The sequence below is a fragment of the Geotrypetes seraphini genome, chromosome 10 (assembly GCF_902459505.1).
Source record: "Geotrypetes seraphini chromosome 10, aGeoSer1.1, whole genome shotgun sequence".
NCBI lineage: Eukaryota > Metazoa > Chordata > Amphibia > Gymnophiona > Dermophiidae > Geotrypetes > Geotrypetes seraphini.
Window position 1 is genome coordinate 5,659,374 of NC_047093.1, and position 14,798 is coordinate 5,674,171.

The window sequence follows — 14,798 nt, forward strand, 5'->3', positions numbered from 1 at the left end:
AGATACACTATATCAACCAGCTCACCTTTATCCACATGTTTAGTCACACCTTCAAAGATGTCAAGCAAATTGGTGAGGCAAGATCTCCCTCGGCTGAACCCATACTGACTCCGTCTCATTAAATTTAAAGACTAAAGATTGATTGAAGATCTTGACTTCCTTTTATAGAAGGAAGGAAGAGTTTAAATTGTTGAATACCTCTTGCAAAGGAGAATCGGTAAATGTTCCAAAATAAAGGAATAAGAGAATTAAAGATACCATGTAGAATTTTAAAAGAAATACAAGCGCATTTAAATTGAACTCTAAAATAAACCTGGAGCCAATGAAGACTCTGAAGCAGAGGGGTCACATGGCCAAATTTACGTTTTCCAAATATCAGCTTCGCAGCAGTATTCTGAATTAATTGTAATCTATGAAGACAAATTTTTGTAGTGCTGAGGTAGATAGTGTTACAATAATCAAGACGAGCTAATATAGTTGATTGAACTAAGATAGAAAAATGACGGTGATGAAAAAGATGTCTAACCTTCCTCAGCATTCGCAAACTAAAGAAGCATTTCTTGACCAAGGAATTTATTTGGTCCTTAAAGGAAAGAGAAGAATCAAAAAGGACTCCCAATATCTTAGCAGAGAACTCAATTGGTAAGGAGGACCCAGATACCAGAGGTACAGTAGGAGGAAGACAGTCCAATCTTGGATCTAACTACAAAAGCTTAGTTTTATTGTATTAAGCAACCTACATAATAAAATAAGCATATCAAAATAATCAATCAGCTTGACCTGCAGATACCCTCAAGTCCTGCCTCAGATCTTATAACCTAGAAGGAAGCAAAATAAATGCCTTTGCAAAGAGCTGAGTTTTCAACATTCTCTTATCTGGCAACTTGCCTAATGGGTTTTCACCATTTTCATTTAACTGTCTCAGGTAGGGAAGCCACTTCAAACTTAGGATGAATAGAAATAGGACAAATCACTCGAGACTTTGCAACTGCCTTATCCATCTTCATAGTAAATCTCACAAAAAAGTGATCTGATGACAAAAAAACCCACACACTAAGTCCAACACATGACCAGCACAATGAGTCTCCTTTGTTTTCCATTCCTTTCCTGATAATTCCTCATATTCCGTTTGCTCAATGATGACACCTAGATCCATTTCCTGGGCAGTGATTCCTAACACAGAACCCAACATCACATAGCTATAAGTTCAGGTTCCTTTTCCCCACATGCATCACTTTGCACTTGCATAGAAACATGATGGCAGATAATGGCCAAATGGCCCATCCAGTAACCATTATCTCTTCCTCTCCCCGAGAGATCCCACGTGCCTATCCCAGGCCCTCTTGAATTCAGACAGTCTCTGTCTCCACCACCTCTTCTGGGAAACTGTTCCACGCATCTACCACCCTTTCTGTAAAAAAGTATTTCCTTAGATTACTCCTGAGCCCATCATCTCTTAACTTCATCCTATGTCCTCTCATTCCAGAGCTTCCTTTCAAACGAAAGAGACTCAACTCATGCACATTTACACCACGTAGGTATTTAAACATCTCTATCATATCTCCCCTCTCCCGCCTTTCCTCTAAAGTATACATATTGAGATCTTTGACCCCATACACCTTATGATGAAGACCACGCACCAGCCTTCCTCTGGACCGACTCCATCCATTTTATATCTTTTTGAAGATGCAGTCTCCAGAATTGCACACAATATTCTAAATGAGGTCTCACCAGAGTCTTATACAGGGGCGTGAATATCTCCTTTTTCCTACTGGCCATACCTCTTCCTAAGCATCCTTCTAGCTTTCGCTGTCACCTTTTCAACCTGTTTGGCCATCTTAAGATCATCACATATAATCACACCCAAGTCCTACTCTTCTGTTGTGCAGAAAAGTTCTTCAACCCCTAAACTTACCTGACAACAGCCCTTCAGCAATATCGCTTATAAAAATGTTAAAAAGAACAGGCCAAAGAATAGAACCTTGAGGCACAACACTGGTAACATCCCTTTCCTTAGAGCAATCTTCATTGATCAATACCCTCTTCCACTCAACCAGTTCCTGACCCAGCCCGTCACTTTGGGGCCCATCCCAACAACACTCAGTTTATTTATTAGCCATCTGTGTGGTACACTGTCAAAGGCTTTGCTAAAATCTAAATACACCACATCTAGTGTACTCCCTCTATCCAACTCTCTGGTCACTCATAGAAACATAGAAACATAGAAATAGACGGCAGATAAGGGCCCACGGCCCATCCAGTCTGCCCACCTTAATGTCCCTCCCCTACCTTTGCCCTGTGAATAGATCCCATGTGCCGATCCCATTTGGCCTTAAAATCAGGCACGCTGCTGGCCTCAATCACCTGTAGTGGAAGACTATTCCAACGATCAACCACTCTTTCAGTGAAAAAGAATTTCCTGGTGTCACCTCGTAGTTTCCCGCCCCTGATTTTCAACGGATGCCCTCTTGTTGTCGTGGGACCCTTGAAAAAGAAGATATCTTCCTCCGCCTCGATGCGGCCCGTAAGATACTTGAACGTCTCAATCATGTCTCCCCTCTCTCTGCGCTCCTCGAGCGAGTATAGCTGTAATTTGTCAAGCCGTTTTTCGTATGGTAGATCCTTGAGTCCCGAGACCATCCGGGTGGCCATTCTTTGCACCGACTCCAGTCTCAGCACATCCTTGCGATAATGTGGCCTCCAGAATTGCACACAGTATTCCAGGTGGGGCCTCACCATGGATCTATACAATGGCATAATGACTTCCGCCTTACGACTGACGAAACCCCTTCGTATGCAGCCCATGATTTGTCTTGCCTTGGACGAAGCCTGCTCCACTTGATTGGCAGACTTCATGTCCTCACTGACGATTACCCCCAAGTCTCGTTCTGCTACCGTTTTTGCTAGGATCTCGCCATTAAGGGTATAAGACTTGCATGGATTCTGGCTGCCCAGGTGCATAACTTTGCATTTTTTGGCATTGAAGTTGAGTTGCCATGTCCTAGACCATCGCTCCAGTAGGAGTAGGTCGTGCATCATGTTGTCGGGCATTGAATCTTCGTCTGTTGTGCATTTGCCCACTACATTACTCAGTTTGGCGTCATCGGCGAATAATGTTATTTTACCTCGAAGCCCTTCTGCCAAGTCTCTTATAAAGATGTTGAATAGGATTGGGCCCAAGACTGAGCCCTGTGGTACTCCACTAATCACCTCCGTCATTTCGGAGGGGGTGCCGTTCACCACCACCCTTTGGAGCCTACCTCCAAGCCAGCTCCCAACCCATTTTGTCAATGTGTTACCTAATCCTATAGAACTCATCTTGCTCAGTAACCTGCGGTGTGGTACGCTATCGAATGCTTTGCTAAAGTCCAGGTACACGATGTCCAGAGACTCCCCAATATCCAGCTTCCCTGTCACCCAATCAAAGAAGCTGATCAGGTTGGATTGGCAGGATCTCCCCTTAGTAAATCCATGTTGTCGGGGATCCCGTAGATTCTCCTCATCCAGGATCTTATCTAATTGGTGTTTGATTAGAGTTTCCATTAGTTTGCTCACTATCGATGTTAGACTCACTGGTCTGTAGTTTGCTGTCTCCATCTTTGAGCCTTTCTTGTGCAGTGGAATGACGTTAGCCGTCCTCCAGTCCAACGGGACGCTGCCTGTACTAAGGGAGAGGTTGAAGAGCGCGGACAGTGGCTCCGCCAAGACATCACTCAGCTCCCTAAGCACCCTGGGGTGCAGGTTGTCCGGCCCCATTGCTTTGTTAACCTTGAGCTTTGACAGCTCACCGTAGACACTGCTGGGCGTAAACTCAAAGTTACTAAACGGGTCAACTGAGCCAACCCTTGTCTGTAGCTGAGGGCCGAGCCCTGGCGCTTCTCGGGTGAAGACTGAGCAGAAGTATTCATTTAATAGTTGGGTTTTTTCCGAATCCTTTTCCACATAGTCTCCATCTGGATTCCTAAGACGTACAATCCCGCCTGAGTTTTTTCTTCTATCACTGATATACCCGAAGAAGGATTTATCTCCCTTCTGGATGTTCTTTGCTAGAGACTCCTCCATGAGGAATTTAGCCTCCCTGACTGCTGTTTTGACGGCTTTTGATTTGGTCAGGTAGTCTGCTCTAGAGTCCTGCTTCCCTGATTGTTTGTAAGAGATGAATGCTTTTTTCTTCTCCTTGATCAGGTCTGAGATCTCCGCAGTAAACCACTGTGGCTTATTGTTCCTTCTCCGTTTACTTACTGATTTTACATAGAGGTTTGTTGCTTCTTGTATGGTTGCTTTCAAAGTTGACCACATGTCTTCCACGTTATCGGTTTCTTCTTGGCTTTGTAGCGCCTGGTGAACGAAGTCTCCCATATCTTTGAAATTTGTGTCCTTGAATTTGAGGACTTTGGTTAGTGTAGTAGATTTAGTGAAACCTTTCCTGATATTGAACCATACCATGTTGTGGTCACTGGAGGCCAATGTGTCGCCCACCGAGACCTCTGTGACACTTTCTCCATTGGTAAGTATCAGGTCCAGTATTGCCTGATCCCTTGTCGGTTCCAACACCAGTTGCCTGAGGCTTGCTCCTTTTATAGAGTTTAATAGCCTCCTGCTGCTGCCGGAAGCAGAGGTAAGTGTAACCCAATCCACATCAGGCATGTTGAAGTCACCTAGCAATACTGTGTCCCCACGCAAGGTGATATTTTCTATATCTTCGATTATTTCCATATCCAGGTCATCCTGTTGTCTTGGGGGTCTGTAAATTACGCCAAGATACAAGCATTTGTCCTTCCCTCTGGCCAAATTAACCCAAAGGGATTCCCCAGTATACTGGACATCTGAGATTCTCGTGACCTTAATGTCATCTTTAGTATATAATGCTACACCCCCTCCCATCCTACCCTCTCTGTCCCGGCGAAGCAAGTTGTAACCCGGTATGACCATGTCCCACCCGTGGGAGTCTGTGAGCCAGGTTTCGGATATCGCCACCACATCCAGGTCGGCATTCCTTATTTCTGTTTCCAATTCCAGGATCTTGTTTCCTAAACTGTGTGCGTTGACGTACATAGCCCTCCATGTTAAAGAAATTGATCAGATTTGTCTGACAAGACCTACCTCTAGTGAATCCATGTTGCCTCCGGTTCTGTAATCCACAGGATTCCAGAAACTTCACCATTCTCTGTTTTAAAAGTGTTTCCATTAATTTGCTTACCGGCCTATAATTCCCTACTTCTTCCTTACTTCCACTTTTATGTACAGGGACCACATCCGCCCTTCTCCAGTCCTCCGGTACCACTCCCAAATCTAGAGAAGCATTGAAAAGGTCAGTCAGCGGAGCCACCAGAATTTTCCTAAGTTCTTTCAGCACCCTTGGATGTACACCATCCAGCCCCATCACTTTGTCTACCTTTATTTTAGCTAATTCCTCACGAACACCACCCTCTGAAAATCGATCAGGGTCTACCACTCCACCATCCCTATTTGCATTTGTCTTTTGCGGTCCCACTCCCGGTCTTCTGCCGTGAACACAGAACAGAAATATTTGTTAAGCAATTTGGCCTTTATCAGCTTCTACATATTCCTCCTCTTTACCTTTGAGTCTCACACTGCCACTTTTGTTCTTCTTCCTATCACTAATATGTCTAAAAAATGTCTTGTCTCCCTGTTTTACCATGTCAGCTATTTATTCTTCCATTTGTATCTTTGCTTTCCTGACTATTCGACCAGCCTCGTTTAACTTTTCCAGATATTTTTGGCTGTCTTCCTCTTTCTGAAATCTTTTGTAGTTTATGAAAGCTAACCTTTTATTCCTTACCTTCTCAGAAGTGAGAACCAAAGCGCCCTTCTTTTCCTCTTACTTTTACTTACTTGCCTCACAAAAAGGTTTGTTGCTCTTACAATTACTCCTTTCAGTTTGCACTTCTACTCCTTCCAGATGTTCCATCCAGACAATTCCTTGTTGAAATCCCCCATCTGAACAGTTTTTTTTAACGTCTAGAACCTTTACTTTTGAATGAGCCCTCTCTATACCTGTCTTAATATTAAACCGTGCCATGCAGTAATCACTGGATGCCAGATGATCACCCACTGTAATAGCAGAAATACTTTCCCCATTTGTAAGCACTAAGTCCAGTATGACCCCATCACGCATGGGTTCTATTACCAAGTTCACCTTGTAGAGAATCCAGGATCTCTCTACTTCTACACGACCCTGCAATAGACAGGGTAGGAAGAAAAGGAGGGAGAGTAGCGTTATTTGTTAAAGATCACAGCATCTGAAGGGCAAGGAAGAAGCACTGTGGATCAATTTGGAAAGAGGGAATGGTGAATATATTTACATTAGTGTGATATACAGGCTTCCTTCACAGACGGAAGAAGTGGACAGAGATTTAATAGTAGACACTCAGAATATATCTAAAAAAGGGGAAGTCTTGTTAATAGGTGATTTTAACATGCCGGATATTGATTGGGGGAGGGAGTGGGACAAAGGCTGGAAAGCATTTAGGGGGAAGCAGGCAGACAGGCTGGCTTTGGCAAGGGAGGGGCACTAAGGACATGGGAAGGAGGCACTGGGGGCACTAAGGACATAGGAAGGGGCACTGAGGGCACTAAGGACATGGGAAGGAGGCACTGGGGGGGCACTGAGGGCACTAAGGACATGGGAAGGAGGCACTGGGGGTACTAAGGACATAGGAAGAAGCACTGGGGGCACTAAGGACATAGGAAGAAGCACTGGGGGCACTAAGGACATAGGAAGGAAGCACTGAGGGCACTAAGGACATGGGAAGGAGGCACTGGGGGTACTAAGGACATAGGAAGGGGCAATAAGGACATAGGAAGTAGGCTGAAATTTGTCCCTTTGGGAGATGGAAGGAGCAGTTGAAGTGATTCCAGTTTTCTGGTTGATGTTGACCAGGAATTGACGAATAAGTTTATGAGGTTCTACAGTTTTTGCATACAGGATTTGAAACATGGTAGTTTGAAGCCTATAGTTGTTTTGACGGGTGTAAGTTCTTATAGTAAGGTGAGGAGTCATCAAATGTTTTAGTTTGAATATTAGTTTGCTTACAAGACACACTTGCAACCCTCAACTAAGTGTTTGAAGTGTAGTGCAGCGGAAGCAATGTTTTGGCAGTGCACATGAATAGTTACTCTTTGGAAAACTGACTTCTTGTTCGGAGTTTACAAGGTTCCTTTGCTAGTGCCTAAGTGATTGAAGGGTTTTCTCAATCGATTATTATTGATGGCAAAGAAAACAATTCTCCTCCTGTGGAAAAGCTTTTAAAGTCCCCCTTATTTGGTGTGGTGCACTCAAATGGATGTGGCATATCCAATATCACTTCTTTGAAAGGTGTGAAGTTTCAACAAGTGTGAGAATCTTTATGGAACACTAACACCTCTGGCTAGAGATTTCATGTTTTTCATCATCCATAAACTTGGAAACTCGTTGGCTTTTATTGGGGTCAGTTGGGAGGTTTTAGAAATAAAAGTACATTTTGCGTTATGTGACCATAGAAATATAGAGCATGACGGCAGAAAAGGGCCGACAGCCCAACAGGTCTGCCCACTCAAGAACCCTCCCTCGAGAATCCATCTATTAAGCATTCCTCTTGAGCGACCCCACCTGTCTGTCCCATCGTCCCTTGAAGTCGAGCGTGTTACTGGCCTCGACTACCTGTCATGGAAGACCATTCCATCGATCAATTACCCTTTCTGTGAAGAAGTATTTCCTGGTGTCCCCATGAAATCTCCCCCTTCTGAGCTTTAGCTGATGCCCTCTTGTCGCCGTGGGACCGGTAAGAAAAAAGATTTATTTCTCCACCTCAATGCGGCCCGTGATGTATTTGAATGTTTCTATCATGTCCCCTCTTTCTCTGCGCTCTTCGAGAGAATATAAGCGTAGTCTGCTCAAACGTTCCTCATATGATATGTACTTTTCAATAAGGTAAGATCCCTAGTATGTGTCGTTAGAATAAAAACATATTGGTAAACCTAGCACTAGGGAAAATTTCAACCTGTAAACTGCAGCTTATGTAGAAACATAGAAAATGACGGCAGAAAAGGGCTACGGCCCATCTAATGACCCACCCCCCTAATTTCTTCCATGAAGAGATCCCACATGCTTATCCCACTTTTTTTTTAAATCTGGCACGCTGCTGGCCTCGATTACCTGCAGTGGACCTGTAACCTGTTTTGAGCTCTTTGGGGGAAAAGGGATAGAAAACAAATTAACCCCTTCCTTTACAAAGCCGCATTAGCTTTTTTAACGCCACCGGCGGTAATAAGAATTCTATGAGCGTCAGAGCTGTTACCGTGGCTTTGTAAAGGAGATAAATAAAGAAACACTGTCCGTGCTCAGTGTCACATTTCATGTTTTATACTTCAGTTAATAAAGATGATATTAAATTTAAAAAATGATATGTAAAAGGGGATCAAGACACATTATTTATTCCTCATGAGATTGCAAAGAACATGCAAACTGGAAAATGGTTAAGGGAATTAGCCATTACTAATCCCTGTCTCTGTGATTAGGCCACCCAGATCCCCTGCAGCCCTTCTCTGTAACTCTGCCAGGAAAGAGGAAAAAATGGCCCTGGCGCTGCTGCCAAGTCTTTTCCAAAGAGAATCACCTGATCCTTTTTAAACCAGTCCGACCAGACGACGAACTGGCACTAACACGGGATTAAAACATGACAAGGAATGCTTTATTTAGGCACCTTATAAGCAAGTTTCAAGAAACAGAATTTCCTGGTATTCAGAAAAAAAGTGCTACTGAGCCCGGTCAGTCTTCTTTACTAAAGTCATCATATTGTATTTCACTTTTGCAAGACGCTTGCTCAAAGTAGAAAAATAAACATTCTAAAAAGTCATCAATGGACACAAAATTCTAAATCTATGCCGATGACATGCAACTACTCTTAGCCACTGAACCGGATCTACCTACAGCTTTGAGTAAACTGCCTAGCTGTCTAAAAATGGGCAAACAACTCTGCCTGAACCCAAGCAAAACAGATTCTTTGGCTTCCTAACCTTGGATTGCAAGTAACTTGGTTTGCAAGTGTTTTGCAAGACAAGCAAAATATTTCATTCAATTTTAACTTGATATACAAGCAAGGTCTTGCAATACAAGTACATACAGTATACACACACCATATCATCATAACTGAGCCACTGGTTCTTCTCTCTCTTCTCTGACACTGTGGGAGTGTTCTAAATGGCAAGGTTTTGCAAAACAAGTACATACAGTATACTCACATCACAACTAAGCCAATGGTTCTTCTCTCTGACGCTGCGGGAGTGGAGTGACTGTTCTAAACAAGCAAAGTCTTGCGATACGAGTCCGTATAGTATTTTGTATTAACGTTTTTGGGTTGTGGAACGAATCTTCTGAGTTTCCATTATTTCCTATGGGGAAATCCGCTTTGATATACGAGTGCTTTGGATTACAAGCATGCTTCTGGAACAAATTATGCTCGTAAACCAAGGTGTTACTGTACCTGACTTCAAAATATCTTTTGGGAAGTATCAACTCCCTCTAAAATCACAGATCAGGAATCTCGCAATACTGCTAGACTCATTATTCACTCTGATCCTGCAAATTCAAATAACCTTTAAAAACTGTCTCTTATCTACAGCAGCTATGAAATCTCTGTCCATATATTGAAAAACCAAACCTGATCACAGTGGTCCCATGCCATGGTAACATTACATTAGTGAATTTTATTCCTCCATTATCTTGCGGTTCAAGGCGGATTACAGAAGAGGATTTCTGGACATGTCCAGAGGTGTTACAGAGTAGAGCGGGTTGAAATGTTTCATTCGGTGTTAGTTAGTCTTCATGGATTTCTTGAATAGCAGGGATTTTATTTCTTTTCTGAAAGTTTTGTAGTCTGGGGTCGCGATTAGTAGATTGGAGAGTTGGTGGTCTAGTTTTGCTCCTGTGTGGCTAGAAGGCCATCGTAAGTTTTTTTCCATTTGATGTCTCTGATTGGAGGGTATGTAATTGGTGTCTGGGTTCTCCTGTGTCATGACGAAACTACTACAATGCCCTTTACACCAATCTAACCCAAAAGAGTTTGCATCAGCTGCAACTAATTCCGATTGCTGCAACTGGAAGCGTCATGATCACATGACATCCTTCCTACAAAAACCACACTGGCTACCAAGTACCTTAGAGAGCTAAATTTAAAATTCTGACTTTCAAGGCCCTCACACCAAATGGGCCAGAATACGTATTACTGCAACTCCCTATTTAATGGAATAACCAAAAAAGATCTCAAGTGCCTCCAACGGGTCCAAAATGCAACTATCCACCTCCTACACAGCCTCAGCTACCATGATCCCATCTCCCCAGCACTCCGCGCTGAACACTGGCTCCCAATTAGCCAACGCTGTGCATTCAAGGCCCTGGCAATAGCACACAAAAGAATTTATGCCACCATCCCTTCCTACATAAAATCCAAGCTACCCATCTACATCCCCACCCGCACCCTCCGCTTAGAAACGGAGATACGCCTATGCATTCCCCCCGGAAGGTCTCTCCTCTCAGAAACCACCCACAAACGCTCCTACAGCCACTTCATTCCCCAACTCTGGAACCAACTCCCCCCTCAACTCAGACTACAGAACTCACTAATGACATTCCGGAAAATGGTAAAGACCCTCCTCTTCAACTAAAGGTCACTCTCAGTCTACACCCAACCCCTTAAACCCCACCTCTACCCTTCTTTCTCCATTCTAATCTTCTGCCTAAATTTCTGTATAGTCCACTCTCAGCCTATACTCAAATAACTTGTATCTAAACTAAACTACTTATATTTAAACTACTGTTCTTAATTTGCTGTATAGTCCCTATATTTACACTGCTGCACAATCTCGTATGTCCAATTCACTCCATTGTGAATGTTTACTTGTAAACCGTTCTGAGCTACTGGGAGGACGGGATAAAAATCTAAATAAATACACACTGTCGAGACCTCCGAGGTCCTCTCAAGGAGCATCTCTCTCTGTATCCTCATCAAAAGAAATTGTACGATGTGATACCCACCAGCGAGCCTTCTCAGGAGTGGCCTCCCCACTGTGTCTAACTCCAGAGTGCCTGTACTTCAGGAAGCAGGTGAAAGCCTGGCTCTTCTCCAAAGCCTTTCGTACATAGGGTGATTGGCTATACACTCATTCTGCTGCTGGACTAACTTGCCACACGCACTAACTAAATCAGTTCCTTATATCTTGTTCAACTGTATAATCAACTTGCCTTGAGTTTAGCCTCCCATCTGTTTATCCCAGCTCACTCTGTACCACCCATCTTGTCCCCATCTAATATCTACATATCTCAGTTATTTGAATGCTTATTAGATGCTTCATAGGTATTATGTCTCCCTTTTAGTATGTATTAGGGAAGGGAATGGGGACTTGTATACCACCTTTTTGTGGCTTTGGCATTTCAAAGCAGTGGGCACTGGAGGATTAAATGATTTGCCCAGGGTCATAAGGAGCAGCACCGGGATTTGATCTCACAACCTCTAGGGGCAGAGGCAGCAGCTCTACCAGTGAGCCACACCTTCAGTCAGCTCTTATGTGAGCCAAGTACAGGACAGTCGAGCCATTGTGACATCACTGATGAGGTTGGCTCTTAAGCATTGGTGGAATGAGGCATTATGACATCACAATCTCAGTTCTGGAATGTGGCTACTCTTTCGGTTTCTAACAGGTATTTGCGACTTGGGTGGGCCACTGTTGGAAACAGGAGACTGGGCTTGATGAAAGGAAGAAGGAATGGGGACTTTTTGTGGCTTGGCATTTCAAAGCAGTGTGCCCAGGGTCACAAGCTGCAGCACCGGGATTTGATCGCACAACCTCTGGGTGCAGAGGCAGCAGCTCAACCAGTGAGCCACACCTTCCCCCTGCTCTCATTTGAATTTCAGTGCTGTTAATAAGTATATTATTAAGTTTCAATTTACTGATTTTAACTTTACCTCACTCATTGTTTTTATGCTTCTATTTGGTCTTTTTCCTACTGTTAACAAAAGAGTAAGTTTTATGTTCAATTATACCTGCCTTGGGTGAATCTCTTCCTAAAAGCGATTAATAAATCTCCATAAATAAATAACCTTAAGTCCTCTGGGCCAATTTAATGCTCTCTGAAGCAGATCTTCCTTCATAACTGGTTACAAGGCTGGATTTCTAGGGAGTCTTTAAATTTTAGGGAAGGTAAACCCACCTGCTGTTGCTTTCTAGAAACACAGAGCCGCTGCTCTTCCCCAGGGCTTCACCAATAGGAGAGAGGCAGAAGGGAGAGGAGAAGGCTTCAGAGTCCGAATCAAAGGTACTGTCTCTGCTCACATCATCCGCAGAGAGATCCAAGGAACCCTCATCCTCCCCCTGCTCTGTTCTTGATTCCAGTCCTTCCTCCGAGAGCTCGGATTGGTTCTGCTCCTCCTGAGAGCTGATTGTCGATAAAATCCCTGAGTCGCTGTGGGATGGCTGCATGAGGTTGGCAGTAGCCTCTCCCATCGAGGGTGGCTCATCACCTTGCCCAGTGTAGGAGGTGATGTGAATGGCGTTCTCGGCTTGCTGAGACACCTCCAGGGCGTCACTTTCTCCACACATTAACACTGCTTTCTCTTCGGCGCAAGAGGCCTGTCTATTGGTGGCTGTGCTGTGTGGGTGGCGGCCTCGCTTGCGAGGGGCTTTGCGCACGGGAGAACTTTCAGGAGTGACATACTGCAGAGCTTCCTCATCCTGCCTTTGGATGCGAGCATTTGGAACCCAGGCCAGGATAAGTGTGGTACCCAGGACTTCATCCTTCTCCATGTAAACACACAAATAGCCTAAAGAAGACAGAGGAAGTGGCAGTTATCATTCAACAGACTAACTAAAAGATTTATGATGCATTAACCCTACATAAAATACTTCCCTAATCTATACAGATAACTGGTCAACGACCTAAGAGAAAGTACAAACATCTTCAAATCCTTTGACCTATGATCATCCTTTTAAGGATACTTTTTTAACGCCGGCCTTTGAGTTTCCCCACCCTTTCGTCTTTCCCTTCCTTTCTTTTCTATCCAAATATTGTAGTTCTTCCCCTTTCGTTCGTCTGTGTGATCTGTGTTCGTTTGTAATGCGTATGTTTGTTTATTTTAATTTTTTTTTTTTTTTGTATTCCCCTTTGTTTTATTATGTAAACCGCCTTGAAGCCCGATTTGGTGGGATATCAAATTTTTAATAAACTTGTAAACTATTCGGACCAGAGTATTCAGACTTACCATCCGGATAGCGTCTCTGAATACTTTTACAGACCCCCCCTCCCTCTCAGATAATGCTAGGACAGAGTGGGGGCAGCCCTGAAACTTATCTGGATAGTGGTAATATTCCGTCTGCTATCGAGATAAGTTCTGAGACTGACCCCTTATCTGGATATTCAGCAACCAGCCCCTACTGAATGTGGGCACTGAAGATACAGATATATTGGTGGTGGCTGAATTCTGACCAATAAATAGTTCTCAACTTTTGACACTGGCTTGTAAGTTTGAGGTTGGGACTGAATCACATCAACTCTTTCCTACCATAAATTAGAAAGAAACTCCGTCCCAATGAAGCTGGAGGTTAGCTGGGAAACCGCTCATTGGCCCTCACCTGGGTGATGGGCTCCCGGCCCTTGCAAAAGCTCCGGAGGGTGAACACATACATTGTTCTTAGAGTAAATGATGTCACTATCCAGTATGGAGGATGAGGCACCGCTGGACTGCAGAGTCAGCAAATCTGAGGCTTTAGAAGAGGCACGTCGAAGAAGGCGACCCAGAGACATCTCCAGGAGAGTGTTTCCATTATCTGAAGCCTTCCAATGAGAGTCTCCCTACAGTTGAATATCTAGAACAAGAGACATAAAGACGAGATGCTGTCAGATAATACAAACCAGTTTCTATCATGAGCAGTTCAAATACTTGAAAGTCCGAATGTTTAACGGTGGATGACAGCTCCAAAAGAACGTATATATTGAAGAGCTCACTCACTACTGTATATCACATATAGACCTGGGCACGACTGATCACCACCCAATGGCAAAGTGCTCGAATCACAAGCTACCCAGACTCCACCTTAAGTTCCTGAGAGACAGGTATGTTCTTCCTGTGACCAAAAGATATACTTTGGAGCTCCAGAGAAACAGAGGGAGCCCATCACATATCAGGAGACTACCAAGCGCTAGAGTGCATTAGATCTAGAAATGCAGGACCTAAATTTGAGAAATAACAGTGTTGGATCTGCTGGAAAACAGTGACCTGATCACAACATGATCAAATTTAAATGAATAACTAATGAAATAATTTAGGAAATCTGTTGTCACAGCCCTGTGACCAAAGTTCATCAGATCCTCCTCCTCCCATCTAAGTCTACTAAGGAACCTCATAACACCATCTAGAAATCAAGCCCAGAGTTTCTTCCCAGCATTACCCAAAAAGAAAAGAAACGGCTGCAGATTATTCAAAATCTTGCCATTAAATTAATTCACAACGGGAAAAAATATGACCATGTATCCCCCTTTCTGATTGCTCACATTGGCTTCCCATCAATCATCGCATCATCTTCTAAATTTTGCTTTTGGTATTTAAAACTTTATCCACAAACGAACCGCAATTCATAAACAGGATACTCATTCCATACAACTCTTCTCGCTCCCTTCGCTCATCAAGCCAAGGTCTTTTGGTAGTCCCTTCTTTGAAAGTGATCGGCACAAGACGATACGATATATTCTCAGTAGTTGCCCCTCAAACTTGGAATTCTCTCCCCCAATATATTAGAGACGAAAA

At 43.6% G+C, this 14,798-nt stretch overlaps 1 protein-coding gene across 6 annotated transcripts in view; it reads right to left on the reverse strand.

The window, feature by feature from the left end:
* TBC1D16 (TBC1 domain family member 16) overlaps window positions 1–14,798 on the reverse strand; it is an 80,041-nt gene that overhangs the window by 52,873 nt on the left and 12,370 nt on the right. For all 6 annotated transcript variants that reach the window (XM_033960561.1, XM_033960559.1, XM_033960564.1 and 3 more), the window contains exons 2-3: window positions 13,627–13,860; window positions 12,209–12,818 (exon numbers count right to left, since the gene is read on the reverse strand). In XM_033960561.1, the coding sequence (XP_033816452.1) occupies window positions 12,209–12,818; window positions 13,627–13,798 (782 nt within the window). In that variant the 5' untranslated portion in view covers window positions 13,799–13,860. The remainder of the gene's footprint in view (window positions 1–12,208; window positions 12,819–13,626; window positions 13,861–14,798) is intronic.